General features: G+C 47.4%; 1 protein-coding gene across 1 annotated transcript in view; it reads left to right on the forward strand.

Annotated features, from left to right (window-relative positions):
• LOC132581383 (GON-4-like protein) overlaps positions 1-16,824 on the forward strand; it is an 87,334-nt gene that overhangs the window by 15,830 nt on the left and 54,680 nt on the right. Inside the window, exons 3-11 of the mRNA XM_060252653.1 lie at positions 1,727-1,873; positions 3,652-3,854; positions 5,719-5,793; positions 5,919-5,969; positions 7,858-7,908; positions 10,018-10,113; positions 11,633-11,749; positions 14,015-14,188; positions 15,557-15,749. Coding sequence (XP_060108636.1) covers positions 1,727-1,873; positions 3,652-3,854; positions 5,719-5,793; positions 5,919-5,969; positions 7,858-7,908; positions 10,018-10,113; positions 11,633-11,749; positions 14,015-14,188; positions 15,557-15,749 — 1,107 coding nt within the window. The remainder of the gene's footprint in view (positions 1-1,726; positions 1,874-3,651; positions 3,855-5,718; positions 5,794-5,918; positions 5,970-7,857; positions 7,909-10,017; positions 10,114-11,632; positions 11,750-14,014; positions 14,189-15,556; positions 15,750-16,824) is intronic.

Genomic DNA, 16,824 nt, shown 5'->3' on the forward strand with positions numbered 1-16,824 from the left:
GAAGTTGTCCTTGGAACGGCAGCTGCTGTAAGAGCTCTCTTAGCCCCACCTACCTCACAGGGTGTCTGTTGTTGGGGGGGCGGGGGGGGGGAAGGTAAAGGAAATTGTAGGTTGCTCTGAGACTCTGTCCTTGAAAGGGCAACTGCTGTGAGAGCTCTCTCAGCCCCACCCACCTCACAAGGTGTCTGTTGTGGGGGTAGGTAAAGGAGATTGTGACCACTCTGAGATTCAGAATATAGGGTAGAATATAAATCCAGTATCATCATAATTTTTACAATAGGTGGGAAAGAAATAGTAGACGAAACTGGAAAGTTTGTAGATGAAATTGGAAAGAAATTGAAGATGAAACTGGAAAGTTTATGCCCCAGAGCATCCTGGGGCATATTAGAGAGGGCCTTTTTGGTGGCAGCCCTATGATTATGGAACAACGTCTCCAGAAAGGTGTCACTGGTCCCCTCATTTTCAGTCCAAGAAGGCAGTTGAGGGCAGTTTTCTTTAGGACTGCATTTGATTAGTTTATTGGCAGATAAAGAAAATTAAGATTTCAAATTGTGGTTTTAAAGGTTGGTTTTTTTTTTAAATCGTTTTACTTACATCATAAGCCACGTTGAGTTCTGCAAGGCAGAAGGTGGCTAATATTTTAAATAAATAAAATAAACAAATGAAAGCACCTTTGTGCTTAGGAATATAAAATTTCCAGAAGTTTTAAAGTCACGGAAAAATAATAATTATTTTCCCATATATTTTTGGAATGAACTGGAAAGTGGGGGCAGATTGAAATATATACAGTACTTGCTTTCCTATTAAACCGAAATGTTCTGAGTAACAAGATAAAATGCATCACATAACTTAGCATATAAGATTGTACTGTTTGGCTTATTTATAGAATTTAGAAGTGTAAATGTCTTTGTTTGCTCTAAGAAAAATTAGCAAATATACCTAGTAATTAAGAAAGAGAAGCTATTGCGCCATGTGCTACTATTGCATGTGTATCTTTATTTTTTGCCATCTTAGAGAAGGGAAAACGAAAGCTGAAGATAGAAAAATTCTGTAGTAAATGAAAAGCAATAGGGTGTTTGGATATTACCTATTTTATACAGACACAGTAAATAGGACTGCCATCGTATTTGAAGGTTATGCTAAACTTTACAACGCTGAAAAACACTGAAGTCTTTAATGTAGTGTTACAAAATGCATTATACCATATTGCTCCAAAATGATTTACATTCGAACAAACAAAACAATCTTGAAAATGTTGTTCATGTCTTTTTGTCTTCCCCCAAGTTTCCCAATTCTTCCATTGAGAAAGCTGAGGAAGTTCCTAGACTTTTTCATCCTGTTCATTTGAAATGAGAAAAGCTTTCTAAGCCACAATTGTTCTCATTAGGAAAGGGAAAAAAAATTCATATGGGATCCCGCCCCCGCCCCCAGTATCATCAGAAATCCCTTAACATTTTCTGCTGGAATGATTTTAGAAGTCCTGATACTTTCCCCATCCTATACATTTTGTGAGTCGAAGAACCTTGTCTCAAGAAGCATTTTATTCTGAGAGGCAAAATATGTTATAGGATTTTTTTTTTCATGCTTTGCTAAACGTTCCAGTTTTCCCAAAAGTCCTCGGGTGTGCATGGAGGAACATTTCCCTACCTTCTGGGGCTTTCACATCTCTCTCTGTGCCACTTGTCATAACTGGGATTACAGCGAATGTCTCATCTCTTGGTTCCAGCTGGTGATCTTTCACCAAAGCCAGGGCCTGAGTGTGAGGAGGGGGATTCCGCCTCTAATGCAAAAACTTTGAAGATCACGCAGGGCAGTGAGTTGCTTCCAGAGGCCGAGGAGGAAGCTGAAGAGATGGGGCTCTTTATCCCATTGGGTGAGTGCTGGAAGTGCGCAACCTAGAATCGAGTCCCCGTTGGAAGCCTCTTCTGTGCCCTCTTACTTTTGTCTGTGCTTTGGAACACAGCGGACAATTGGAGGGAGGGAGGCTCAGTTATCTGACAGCCATGTTGGTCTGAAGTACAGCAGCTAGATTGGAATCCAGTAGCACCTTAGAAACCAACCAGAGTTGCAGGTTATGAGCTTTAGAGCAGGGGTGTCAAACATGTGGCTTGGGAGCCGCATCAGGCCCCTGAAGGACTCCTATCAGGCTTCTGAGCAACTGGCTGCCATCAACTTCCTTCTCTGTCTCTCTTTCCTTCTGTATCTCAGCTTGCTTTGCCAGGCTTGCTCAATCCCATAGCAGAGCTACGAAGCAAGGCCTGTATTTTCTCTGTTGGCTGATGCTCCTGTCTGGGGGAGGAAGAGGGGGGATAGCTTGCTTTGCCAGGCTCTCTCAGTCACACAGCAGAGCTACTGAGCCAAGCCTCTCTTCCTTCTATTGGCTGAGGTTCCCCAGTCCCCTGGGGAAGGAAGGAAAGAGCCAGAGCTTCCTTTGCCCAGTTCACTGGATCACACAGGAGAGTTACAAAGAAAGCACCATTAAGACCAACAAGTGCTAATGTTTTAAGCATGTTTCATTTTAAGGTTTTTAAAAATACTTAGTTGTGTTTGTCCGTGTCTCTGCTACTTGGCATTACATTTCATGACACACATGGCCCGGCCAGGTCTCATTTATGTCAGATCTGGTCCTCATAACAAATGAGTTTGACACCCCTGCGCTAGAGAGTTCAGAGTTTGTTCTTTCAGAAACAAAGGGAGTTTTGACTCTTGGAAAGATTATTCCCTCAGTGACTTGAGCTGTTCCTCTACTCCACTAGTAAATTGGGGAAAACATTCCTTGTTGAATACATATTCCACTGATGAAAAAGATTTGAGTTAGAGAGGCATGTCTAGTTACTCTTAGGACTACACAGCAGCCAGAACTTCACTCCCCTCTTCTTTTTCCCTCCAGTAGTTTGTCCTTTCTCTCCTTCTGCATCAGCTCAGACCACACTTCAGGTATATAAACTTGGCCTCAGTAGCTTCCCATAATAATCAAACCTTTCTAGCCTTCATCCTTGAGAGAGGATCCACAGTTGAAACAAAATGTCCTTTTTGGTGTCCTCAAGGAATAACAAAATAGCTCATAAGTCAGGCCAGGCAGGGTGGCTTATAGCCAAAAATCATAGTTGAAGGTTGCTGAACAGGCGTCTTTCCATTACAACACACGCACCGAAGGCTCAGGGATTTGTAAACTTTAAAAAGGTTTCATCCCCTCTGGTTTTTTTTTTCTCCCCTACATAATTTTGGGTACCGTTTGCTGGAAAGGCAGTAGATACGCTCACAACCTGAGTTTGATCCCAGCGAAAGCTGGTTCAGGTAGCTGGCTCCAGATCGACTCAGCCTTCCATCCTTTTGAAGTCGGTAAAATGAGTCCCCAGCTTGCTGGGGGGAAAGTGTAATGACCGGAGAAGGCAATGGCAAACCACCCTGTAAAAAGTCTGCTGTGAAAACGTTGTGAAAGCAACCACCCCAGAGTCGGAAACGCCTGGTGCTTGCACAGGGGACTACCTTTACCTTTATGTTCACTAAGGTCCATTTTCACAGCCTGTAGAAGCCACCCTGAGCTTGGGTGAACGTTCCCCCTCATGGGCTGGTTCAAAAGAAGCATTTAGCCAAGTTTTGGCATTGTGGTTCCTTGTGGAGTGGGGGTGATTGGTGCCTTGTTTGCAGAAGAGCAAGAAGAAGGAGGGAAGAAGAAGAGGAGGAGGGCTGCTAAACGGAAGCGGGAGGGGAAAGGCCCAGAGGAAGAAGAGGAGGAGGAGAAAGCCCCCTTGGCTTGCGACCTCAGGCTGGACGACACCCTGGACCGGACTTTGGAAGACGGGGCAAAACAGCATAACCTGACAGCCGTCAATGTGCGGAACATCCTCCACGTAAGTAGGAAATGGGGTCGCTGGAGCCTTTTATTAGGGCCTTAATACGAAAATACGAGAAGCTATGTTGGATCAGGCCAGTGGCCCATCCAGCCCAACTCTCTGTGTCAACACATGGTGCATTCACGCTATACCATATAACGCATTTTGCATCCAGATTTTACTGTGTAAGAATAGCAGAAATGTAAAACGTATTATTTAGTGTAGTGTGAACACGCCAACAGTGACCAAAATCCAGGTGCTTTCAGACTGCAAGGGAACTCAGTGTTCATTGCAGCCTTGTGCATAAAAATGCTGTGGAAGCAGCAGAATTCACTGCCCTGCCATCCCCCCAGCACCTGTGATAGTCATTTGTAGAACATTGATGAGCTGGGAAAGGGGGCGGGGCGGGGCAGGGTGGAAGACAGATCATGTCCAGTTCTCAAAATCTTCTCCGCTTGGTTACCTAGAGGCAAGGGTGGCCAAACTTGCTTAACATAAGATAAATAAATGTCAGATGTTTGAGAGCCACAAGACATGAATGTCAGTTGTTTGAGAGCTGGGAGGGAGGGAAAGAGAAGTGGAAAGAAAGCAACTATAACTTTAAATGCATTCTCCAAACTGCCAGCTGGCTTGGCTTGGAGAAGTGATTTAAAGAGACAAATGTCTTCTCTAAGCCGGCTGACCAGACAGCGGGGGCTTCAGGAGCCACACAATACGTGTGAAAGAGCCACACGTGGCTCCTGAGCCACAGTTTGGCCACCCCTGCCTAGAGGCAACTCGTGGTCGCCACAGGGGACCAGGCAAGTGGTGATTTATTAGCCTGATCCATTGGTTACATTTGAGTCTTGTTCATGGTCTTCAGGATGGTGGGCACAGCATCATTTTTGCGTTCTGTTGATACCGCTGACCAGAAGACCAAGTGCTGTTGGTGGATTGCTTTACTTGGCAGCCCTGCAGGGGCCGATTGGTCCCGGCCAGTGGCTGCGTGGAAGGAAGAGTCAAAGGGGAAACCTGGGCCCATAGTTGCTGCTAGTGACACAACCTGCCCCACCTTGGATGAGGAAGAGACACTGAGTGGGGCCTGTCCTGATGACCTGAGCTGTTTCACTCAAATAAGTGTGTGTCCCCTCCCAAAAAAAGAGAAAGCCACCCCTGAGAGGTGTTGGCAATGGAGGTGCAAAGTAGGATTCGGTTTACGTGAGAGAGATCCAGGTCCCAAACACCCGTGGGCTTTAGAAAACCAGCACTTTGTGAACCGAGCCAGAAAGCGGATTGGAAGCCATTGAAGCTGGTACAGAATGGGTGTAATGCAGGAGTGACCAGACTTGCTTTACGTAAGAGCCACAAAGAGTGCAGGTCAGATGTTTGGGGGCCACAAGGCATGAATGTCAGATGTTGGAAGGAAGGAAGGCAGGCAGGCAAATAGATGGGGGAGGGAGAGGTGGAAAGAGAGCAACTTAAGAAAACAACTTTTAACTTTAAGTGCATTCTCCAAGCTGCAGCCTGGCTTGGCTTGGAGAAGTGATTTAAAGAGAGAAATACCATCTCTCAGCTGGCTGATGGGGCTGTGGGGGCTTTGAGAGCCACAGTTTGCCCACCCCTGGTAGAATGTATTCAAAGAAGCTGAATTTAGACACCGCTCTGCACTGACTATGAGCTCTCTTCAATCGCGGCTCCGTGTAGAGCATGTTACGGTAATCTATGCTGGGTAGGGTCAAAGTATGTGGAATCACCCACAGACCCTTTTGGTCTGTTTCCCTGTTGACAGTCCTTGTTTGACTTGGGTCCCATTATTTGGCAGTTAAAAAGCATTCGTTTTTGCTACAGGCCTAAAGATGGCTGAAACCATTCTTCCCCCCACCCCCCATGTGTGTTCCTGCAGGAAGTGATCACGAATGAACACGTCGTGGCCATGATGAAAGCTGCTATCAGCGAAACGGAGGACATCCCCATGTTTGTGAGTCTCCCGGTCCCCCTCCCATAATAAGAGAATCTCAGATGACAAAGAACGCAGACCACCTGGGTGAACTTCCTGCAGTGCAAACTTTTAACGGGCTTCCCCCTCTTCTTTCTGCGCTCCAGGAGCCAAAGATGACTCGATCCAAGCTGAAGGAAGTCGTGGAGAAAGGAGTGGTAAGTCGCTGTGTGTCCTGCTCTGACCTGCGAAAAGAGGGGGGGGGGGCTTCTTGGTTAATTTGAGGATGCACAAAGAGTCTGCAGGGAGCTCCTTTTCCTAATTCGAAAAGGAACGCCTTGGAGAAAAGTGTCTGCATCGCAGGAAAAACAATAAACCGTGTACAGGAAATAAATATATTCCAAAACGTTTTTATAGACCCTGTGTCAGTTTCTTGAACACTTAAGAGATACCGAATCACACAGTAAAAAAACAGTTTCTTTCATGGGGGAAGGTTCCACTACAGAGAAGAAGCAGTCCTTTTCTGCGTAAAGTCCACGTTCACAACCGGTCTTTGCGCTTTTCCAGTCACTCTGGGTGGACTCCGACACTCCTCTATGATGATGTGGCTCCACAGGAAAAATAGTGTTCCTTACGTGTTTTTTACTGTGTGATTTGATCTCTCTCAGTGTTCAAGAAATTAATACAGAGTCTCTAAAAATTTTTTAGGGGGGATATATTTATTTCCTGTACATAGTTTGTTTTCCCTGCTGCTCTTTACTTTGTTGCCGCTTGCTTTCCCTGAAGTTAATCCTAAGGCTGTGGCTCAGCGCTAAACCCCCTGCTTGGCATGCGGAAGGTCCCCAGTTCGATCCCCAGCATCTCCGGTTCAAAGGAGCAGGGCGTAGCTGATTGGAAAGGCCTCTGCCTGAGCCACTGCTGGTCTTAGAAGGAGCTGTGGCTCACTGGCACCTTTCTGCTCTACATGCAGAAGGTCCCAGGTTCAATTCCCGGCATCCCTGAAAGGACCAGACAGCAGATGATGGGAAAGACCTCCACCTGAGACCCTGGAGAGCAGCTGCCATCCTGAGTTGACAAGAATGACCTTGATGGACCAAGGTCCTGAGTCAGTATAAGGCAGCTTCACACCCTCTTCTAATAGATTCCTTTGCTGGAATGGGGAAGAAGGAACCAATTATGGAAATGGCAGCTGGGTAGCTGGAAGAGACTCAGTGGGATTCTCTTATCCAGTGCAGGACCCCCCCCCCCCTCCAAAAAAGAAAGAAAGACAAGAATGGCCTGCTATAAAGTTCAGTTGCTACAACCTCCGCACCATTTGTGTCTTTCTCTGGCATCAGTCGTTACAGGAAACTTTGGCTCAGGGTTTGCCAAGTTGTCAGATCTCCCTAATCTGGTCTAACCCCTTGTTCTAAGGAAAGTATAAGGGAGGCGTCAGTTTTGAGTTGTGTGATTCTGTTGCCACCGATACTCCTCCTAAGCCGTGGAGTCTTGTGAGCAAAAATTCTGCTTTGTGAGCTTCTGGCATTTAAAGATGTGAATTCCTGCATAAAGGCCGTCCTTCATAAACTAAGACAAAGATGTGCGAGCCGGAGGTTTAAAATCTGTGAGCAAGCTGAGCCTATGTGCTATGGCTAAGATCATTGGCAGCCTCTCTGAAGTCGAATCTCAATACTCCCACATTCAATTTTGAAACTGTTTGGTTCCCTATACTGGAATATTTGTACCGGATGAAGTTCCAAAAGAATTAGACAAATTGTGGTTTTGGTAATCTTAGGTCTACTGTATTTTGTATCCTGCGCTGATGGATTTTTAAAAAAATCTTATTGTTTATGCCCTTCCTTGTGTTTTCTGATTTTTTTCCCATTAAGATACTTTAGTTGGGAATTAAAAAAATGTGTGAGCTAGCTCACACACTAACTCAGTTTAGAGGGAACATTGGATGCCGCATTCCGTAATCCTGTTGTCCCTAATTTTTTGGATAAGAGAGCAGATTTTTTTTGGAGCCTTCGGAGAGCTCTGAACTCGGGTGCAACATCTCTGATAAACTCCTCTGCCGCCTCTGTTTGCTTCTTCTGGTCATGCTTATGATGGTTTTTGTTTCCTCAGGTAATCCCTACATGGAACATTTCCCCAATCAAGAAGGCAAATGAAATCAAGGTGATTCCGGCTAGTGAATGGGCATTACGGTTGGCATGTCTACAGAGCAGGGCGGGTCAAATCCCAGGTGCCAGGCTGTCCTGGCGCCTAGAAATTTAATCAAAGAAATTTAATTATCGCTGATGAGATTTAATTCCGCTTTCTGAAAACACTTGGCGGGTGCCAGGAAAGGTGCCAGCAGGTGCCATGGTGCTCATGAGCATTGGGTTTGGGACCCCTGTTCTAGAGGTGGCGAATAGGATTGGTTAGGTCAAGCGTGTGCTTGTCATGCTGCTGGGTAGTTTATTTTTGAGACCTTCTGGGGGGAGTAGCTATACCTTGCTGGGACGTGGAGGGCCTGCGCTCATAGTTTCCTTGAACACCCCCCCCCCCTATCCTGGTGATTCATGAGGACCAGACACTTGCTTTGTTTTAAATATCTGTTTGAGACACTTCAATGTTTGGGAATTTTGCCATGGGGCCTTGCCATTTTTATATTTCTGTATACTGAAACACTTTTGTGTCGTATGAACGGGGGAGGGTCTCTGTGCCTGCTTCACTCTGGCTTCACTCTGTCCACTGTAACAATCACAAGTATCCGTTTCTACCCTGGGAGGAGAGGGAAGCCGCTGTTGCAAGGCTGCTTTATCTCATCTCAGAGACAGCTAACACTGTTTAATGTTTAAGGAACTCAAGGTGTTGGTGGGAACCAGATTGTCTGCTTTGTGCCGGCTTTTTTTGCAGTGTACTTTTGGCGGGCTGCATAAAGGCCCCAGATGAGGTATAAGTTCCGGCCACCCCCCCAAAGGTGAGCCAGTTCTGACACAGATGTGTATTGCTACTGTTTCTGTCGATCAATAAAGCCAGCTTTCTGACTTACACTGGAAGCCTTCTTTCATTCAGGATAGTCCCGGAGCTGACATGTGTTCTAGTTCAGGTGTGGCCAAGGGTAGCTCTCTAGATGCTTTTTGCCTACAACTCCCATCAGCCCCAGCCAGCATGGCCAATGGCTGGGGCTGATGGGAGTTGTAGGCAAAAACATCTGAAGAGCTACCGTTGGCCACCCCTGTTCTAGTTCATGATGTAGTTGCCACCTTCCAAGTTTGGGATGTAGCTAACTAATGAGGAGCAGAGAGAGGCAGTGATTTTAGGGGATGCCAGCCCTCCAAGCAAGGCCTGGGGATCTCTCAGGTTTACAGTTAATCTCCAGTCTACAGAGACTGTGGAGAAAATGGGTGGACTCTATGGGTATTGTACCCCACCTGTCCTCCCATGGATTGCCAAGTCTCCAGGAATTTCCCTACCTGGATTTGACAACAGTGGCAGGGGGGACCTGGCAACCCGAAATTGGTATGTTATTGGGAAGGTTCATGTGCCTTTGTGGTATTCAGAGGCCTTGTTTCACTCCCTGGCATCAGTAGAACAGCCCCCGTCTGTCAGTGCCGGATTAAACCCTGTGGAGGCCCCTAGGCAGTCAAAATCTCAGGGGCCCCACTGCAAATTATCTCTGAGTCGGAGCGCCCACCCCGCCACCTGCAGCCCCCACCGTGGCCTGCAGGCACCTTCTCCAAAGCCCCTTTGAGAAAGCCACGGGGGAGAAGCAGAAAGAGGCAAACTTGGCGCCAGCGCCAACAGCAGACAAGTCGGGCAAAGAGCAGCTCAGTTGCTGGCTGTGCGTGCAGGCTGGGAGGGCTGCAAGCAGGGGGAAAACTGGGGGGGAAAGCCAGCCCAGGGCCCCTAAAGGTGTGGGGGGCCCATAGGCCAGTGCCTAGTTGGCCTAATTGTTAATCTGGCCCTGCCGTCTGTGGCTCCGTGGTAGAGCATCTGCTTGATATGCAGAAAGCCCCAGGTTCAATCCCCAGCATCTCCACTTGTAAGGGCCAGGTGGCAGGTGATGTGAAGGGCTTTTTTTTCTGAACTCCTGGAGAGCTGCAGCCAGTCTGAGTAGGCAGTATTGACTTCGATGGACCAAGAATCTGATTTGGTATAAGGCAGCTTCACGTGTTCACCCTCGCTGGCTTCCCGTCAGCCATCTCTTGCCCAGATGCCTCCCCCCGTTCGTTCCACCGTATTTGCCTTTTCGTTATCTTGCCTCCTCCTCTGACCTCGGTCGGTATCTTCCTTCTGCAGCCGCCCCAGTTTGTGGACATTCCCCTTGAGGAAGACGATTCCTCGGATGAAGAGTATCAGCCAGAGGAGGAGGAAGAGGATGAGACAGCGGAGGAGGTAAAAATTTTCCAGGTTTTCTGTAGCTGTTTGGACCGCTGTCGGCCATCTGTGCTGTTTGTCTTCAGCTGCTGGGTTTGGATGCTCAAATTAGACACGTTCACACTTTAGAGCCACGCTTCCTCCCCCGTCGCTTTCCTTGTTGCTGTTTTAGCTTTAAATAGAGAGAGGAGAATTCTTAATCCATAGCCTGCCTTTCGCACTGAGCCTCAGGGCCCCCAAGGCAGATAACAAAATATGGGCACTTTAATTTAATTTAATGTAATTTGAGACTTATACTCTGCCCTATCCTGCAAGGTGGGCTCAGGGCGGCTTACAACATTAAACCATTACAATGACAATAAATAAATAAAACATCTCCAGTTAAACACAACACATTTAAAATCTCGTAAACATGATACATAAAAGCAGAGGATCATAACTCCAACAATAATACAGCCAGAAGCCACAGTTCAGCAGTTGGTACAACTTCAGCTGGTTAACATCACTTAGCACAGCTTCATTGATACCACTCAGACCCTGACCAACTCACGCAGAAGGATAGTAAAGTGCTGGAGAAGGTTTCAGAGGACACTCGGTAATTCAATTTAGACAAGGATTTCTAGTAATGCCCCTGTATAAATCGATGGTGTGGTCTCATTTGGAATACTGTGTGCAATTCTGGTCACCGCACCTCCAAAAGGATATTATAGCATTGGAAAAAGTTCAGAAAAGGGCAACTAGAATGATTAAAGGGTTGGAACACTTTCCCTATGAAGAAAGGTTAAAATGCTTGGGGCTCTTTAGCTTGGAGAAACGTCGACTGCGGGGTGACATGATAGAGGTTTACAAGATAATGCATGGGATGGAGAAAGTAGAGAAAGAAGTACTTTTCTCCCTTTCTCACAATACAAGAACTTATGGGCCTTCCTTCCTTCCTTCCTTCCTTCCTTCCTTCCTTCCTTCCTTCCTTCCTTCCTTCCTTCCTTCCTTCCTTCCTTCCTTCCTGGCTCTCAAACATCTAACATTCATGCATTATAGCTCTCAAACATCTGGTGTTCGTGCCTTATGGCTCTCAAACATCTGACATTTATTCTATGTGGCTCTTACATTAAGCAAGTTTGGCCACCCCTGGTCTAGTCCAATCGCCGTCCTTCCAGTGAGCAAGCCTCTAACTTTCCCTCCCTCCCTCCCTCCAAACAGGCTCAGGGCAGCTAACAGTAAATTAACCTCAAATTAACATTAAATAGGTGACACTACTAAAAAGGCCCTGCTGCTTGTCATTAGCTCCCTATGTTGTGTCGCTTGACAGTGAACCTCAGTCCAGTGCTGGGAGTAAATGAGAGGGAATGTACGTCCTTTGTCTGTTTTGGACTTTTGGTTGAAGGGTCCCTTCTTCGTCCATCTCAGCATGATTCTTGCTTGGCTAGGTCAACTTCGTTCACTGTGCTGAAGGTGAATGTGCAGGTAAGAGGATGCTTTTCAGTACCCTCCCCTACCTCCTGCTTTATTTCCTTACTCTTCTCATTTTGCTTGGCAGAGCTTGTTGGAGAGTGATGTGGAAGGAGCCTCGTCTCCGCACGGGCTCAAGTGGCCCCGAACCAGGCAGTCGTCTGATGCAGTGGAAGTGGATGAGGAGGGAGGGGTGACGTCAGAGGTAAGGGCCTCTCTTTTTCGGGGCTACGAGACATGTGGTAAGCGTCCTGTTTCTCAGGTCCTGGTGCTTAGGAGGTCACAAGCTGCGGTTTGAAGATTGGCTTTGGAGGGTTGTGATAAGTGTCGGTTGTTCAGTGTGAAGCTCACGGCACACTGGTCAGAGCAGCCCGGAAATGGAGGAAGGGAAGGAAACGAGAACCCTGTGAGCCTACATCTTGTCCCTGTCCCTCCCAAATCGTGTGAATTTATTTGGGTGGTAGAAGTGCCATCAAATCATAGCTGACTTACGGTGACCCCCCCCTCGGGTTTTCCGGGGCAAGTTGGAAACAAAGGTGGTTATCCATTGTCTAACTCTACACAGTGACAGGGCTTTTTTTTTTTGTAGCAGGAACCCCTTTGCATATTAGGCCACACACCCCTGATGTAGCCAGTCCTCCCAAGAGCTTACAGGGCTCTTAGTGCGGGGCCTACTGTAAGCTCCAGGAGAGTTGGCTGCATCAGGGGTGTGTGACCCAGGGGTGGAATTCTAGCAGGAGTTCTTTGCCTATTAGGCCACACACCCCTGATGTAGCCAATCCTCCCAAGAGCTTGAAGGCTCTTATAAGCCCTTAGAAGATTGGCTACATCAGGGGTGTGGGACCTAATATTCAAAGAACTCCTGCTAGAATTCCACCCCTGGTGCTGCCTAATATGCAAAGAAGCTCCTGCTATAAAAAAAAAAGCCCTGCATAATGGCCCTGGACTTCCTTGGCCGTCTCCCAGCTGAGTACTTACGGCGATCGCGCAGGGTTTCCAGGGCAAGAGAGAAACAGAGGCGGCTTGCCATTGCTTGCCTCTGCATAGCAACCCTGGGCTTCCTCAGTTGTTCCTCATCCAAGTACTTACCAGGGCCGATCCTGCTTAGCTTCTGGATTCTGATGAGATCGGGCTAGCCTGGGTCCATCCACAGCAGGACAGAGACGAAAAGAGGTGGTTTGCCGTTGCCCATCTCTGCAGAGCAACCCTGGACTTCCTTGGCTGTCTCTCATCCAAGTCCTCCCCTCCAAGAGCCAACCCTAACGGAGCTTCCAAGATCTGATGAGATGAACCTATGAAGCTGCCTTTTACTGAATCAGACCCTCGGTCCATCAAAGTCAGTATTGTCTACTCAGACCGGCAGCGGCTCTCCAGGGCCTCAGGCTGAGGTTTTTCACGCCTACTTGCCTGGACCCTTTTTAGTTGGAGATGCCGGGGATTGAACCTGGGACCTTCTGCTTACCAAGCAGATGCTCTGCCACTGAGCCACCGTCCCTCCCCAGTCAGGCTAGCCTGGGCGATCCGCATTGAGGCAGAGATGAAGAGAGTTGATTTGCACTGCTTGCCTCTGCGTAGCGACCCTGTACTTCCCATCTAAGCACTAAGCAAGGCTGACCCTGTTTAGCTTCTGAGATCGACAAGATGAGGTTAGGCTGGGCCATCCAGGTTAGGGCATGAATTTATGTACATGAATATAATGAAGTGGGGAGGGACAGTGGCTCAGTGGTAGAGCATCTGCTTGGGAAGCAGAAGGTCCCAGGTTCAATCCCCGGCATCTCCAAAAAAGGGTCCAGGCAAATAGGTGTGAAAAAAAACCCTCAGCTTGAGACCCTGGAGAGCCGCTGCCAGTCTGAGAAGACAATACTGACTTTGATGGACCAAAGGTCTGATTCAGTATAAGGCAGCTTCATATGTTCATATATGTTCAAGTCTTCAGTGTGAGGTTCATATTTTAAACAACTATTTCTTAATAGCCAGTTTGGTGTAGCGGTTAAATTGTGCGGACTCTTATCTGGGAGAACCGGGTTTGATTCCCCACTCCTCCACTTGCACCTGCTGGAATGGTCTTGGGTCAGCCATAGATCACACAGAGTTGTCCTTGAAAGGGCAGCTGCTGTGAGAGTCCTCTCAGCCCCACCCACCTCACAGGGTGTCTGTTGTGGGGGAAGAAGATAAAGGAGATTGTAAGCCGCTCTGAGTCTCTGATTCAGAGAGAAGGGTGGGGTATAAATCTGCAGTCTTCTTCTTAATACATCCCTGGGGAAAATATGGAATAAATCAATACATTCTCTTTACACAAAGAAGAACAAGAGTTACCAAAGTCACCCCACCCTTCTTAGACATTAAAAGCCAGTTAAAAAAAAAAAAAGCAACATAGCCAGCCTTCTTGTTCCCTCTGCCTGGGCCAGATTCTCCGATCTGGTGGTTGATGAGCCCCCCCCCCCCCCCGCCATTTCTTCCCCTCTTGCAGGCAGAGAAGGCCTCTGTACCTCCCCTTCAGCGGCACATCAGTGCCGAAGTTGTACCGATGGGGCCCCCTCCTCCTCCCAAGCCCAAGCAGAGCAAGGACTGCACCTTCATGGAGAATCTTCATGCGGTGGACGAAGAGCTGGCGTCCAGTCCGGTCTGCATGGACTCCTACCAGGTAATGCCTGTTCCTTTCCCCGAGCGCCTGTTAACAGTGAAGTCTTGAACATGTGGCAAAGGGAGCCACAGGAAGGAGGGACGGTATTAAAGAGGGTGGTGCAGGGTTCTCCCTAAGTTTCATAGCTCTTGTAGGAGCTGTATTTACTTGGAGTCAAAGCAAAGAGAGATGCCTAATGATGCAAATGGTGGTCAGTGATTTATATGGCACGTGTGTTTACTTCTCCCGCTGGTGCCAAAAACTAATTTCCTATCCTTTCCCTGTACTGGTTTCATGGAGACTGTTATTCCCTGCTTTTGTTTTTATTTAAAAAAAGTCTCCCTCTAGCGTGGTTGTGTCGTGGAGTGCATATATATATATATATATATATATATATATATATATATATATATATATATATATATATATATATATATATATATACGTATTTTATCTTTCTATGCAAAGAAAGTATTCAGAGTTTTAATAAAACTTTGTGTGATGTTTGTTCATGCTTTGTCTCTCTCGGACTTCTGACATTTATTCTATCTGGCCCTAATGTTAAGCAAGTTTGACCACTCCTGATCTTAGCTTTTGAGAGTTGAAATTCTCTTTCAAAGACTCAGAGGTCTCCATTCCTGCTCACGTCCGATGAAGGGAGCTAGGTCAGTCAGCGGCATCCAAGTGGCACTTAGAGCATTTTGCCCTTTAGCTCTTTTATACCCCGAAAAGCTTACCTGTCTCTAAGGCACTCCTGGACTCAGATCTAGCTCTACCCTGCTTTTGCTGACTTTTCTAGGAGCTTTCGGTGTGCTAAAACAAGCACCAACCCTCCCGTGTTAGAAAACTAGTTGATAATGAAGATTTTAAATACCTTTCAATTGAAGCAGGGGGCAGTTTGACTCTTAAAAAGCAAACATGTATGCAGCAGCAGCAGCACTCTTGGTCTTTAACAAACCAATAGAAAACTTCTGGGCAGGCAGCATAAGGTGACTGCAGTGTTGTCTCTCTTGACTTCTTAGTCCAGGACCTGTTCTTGATTGGATAAACATACGGAACAGAGGTCCATCAGTGGCTCTTAGCCGCAAGGTATAGAGGGAAGACTCTGTCTGGGGCAGTGATACTCTGTCTTCTTGGTGCTTGGGGGGACACAGTGGGAGGGCTTCTGCAGCTCTGGCCTGGCTGGTGGACCTGGGTTTTGGCCACTGTGGGACACAAAGGGCAGGACTGGAAGGGCCATTGGCCTGACTTCTCTTATGTCCCAGCTGGAGTTCCCTCCTCTGGCCAGCTGTGCTGTCAGAGCAGGGAGCCGTTTTGGATCCACAGCAGATCCCAGTTCGAGCCCTGACGCTGCTTTCCTCTTTCTCTTTTGTACCACTTCCTCCCCAGCCTTTGGAAGATAGCTTGATCGCCTTCCGCACTCGCTCCAAGAGGCCCCTGAAGGACGTGCCCCTCGGCCAGCTGGAGGCGGAGCTCCGTGCCCCGGATATCACCCCTGACATGTATGACCCCAACACGGCAGAAGACGAAGAGTGGAAGAGGTGGCTCAGTGGCCTTATGAATGATGACGTGGGAAATGAAGGCAAGGAAGCGATTGCTGAGTGGGGGGGGGGGGGGGGGGGGGGAGGGGGCGTCATTTGATTTGGTGTGTCTGGTGTTTGCGCAGATCGCTGGTTATCAGAAGGGGAATTAAAGGGAGCAAGATTCGTTTGGCGTATTTGTTCAATATAATAATAATAATAATAAGACGATGATGATGATAGTAATAATTTTTTAAAAAGTGCTGTCCAATCACAAATAGCTTATGGCAACCCTTCATGTTCAAGGCTAGAGACATTCCAAGGTGGCTTGCCATTGCCTACCTCTGCTCAGTAAGGAACCAGTTTGAGCCAGTTTGGTGTAGTGGTTAAGTACACGGACTCTTATCTAGGAGAACCCACTCCTGCACTTGCGGCTGCTGGAATGGCCTTGGGTCAGCCATAGCTCTCGCAGAGCTGTCCTTAAAAGGGCAGCTGTTGTGAGAGCCCTCTCAGACCCACCTACCTCACAGGTCTGTTGTGGGGGGAGGAAAGTAAAGGAGGTTGTGAGCCACTCTGAGACTCAGAGCCAAGGCAGGGTATAAATCCAATGTTGTCGTCATCATCTTTTTTAGCTAATGTTTGTTGCTTCAAAGGTGAAAATAACGAGGAAGTGAATAATAAGAACATAAGAACATAAGAGAAGCCATGTTGGATCAGGCCAACGGCCCATCCAGTCCAACACTCTGTGTCACACAGTGGCAAAAAAAAGTTATATATACACACAAACTGTGGCTAATAGCCATTGATGGACCTCTGCTCCATATTTTTATCTAAACCCCTCTTGAAGGTGGCCATACTTGTGGCTGCCACCACCTCCTGTGGCAGTGAATTCCACATAAGGATCATGTGCAGCCCCCAGATGCTACACACGATGTTTGCCGCATCATAGAATGCGATAGGAAGGAAGTGAATAGTAAGGGTCATCTGTAGTCCCCAGATACGACGCCTGGAGGTTCCTTCCAACTCTATGATTCCATGGACCAGGGTTCGCCAAACTTGCTTAACATAAGAGCCACCTAGAATAAATGTCAGATGTTTGAGAGCTGCGAGAGCTTAGCCAAAAGACCGAGAAGTACG

This window comes from Heteronotia binoei, chromosome 1, assembly GCF_032191835.1.
Source record: "Heteronotia binoei isolate CCM8104 ecotype False Entrance Well chromosome 1, APGP_CSIRO_Hbin_v1, whole genome shotgun sequence".
In the NCBI taxonomy this organism is placed as follows: domain Eukaryota; kingdom Metazoa; phylum Chordata; class Lepidosauria; order Squamata; family Gekkonidae; genus Heteronotia; species Heteronotia binoei.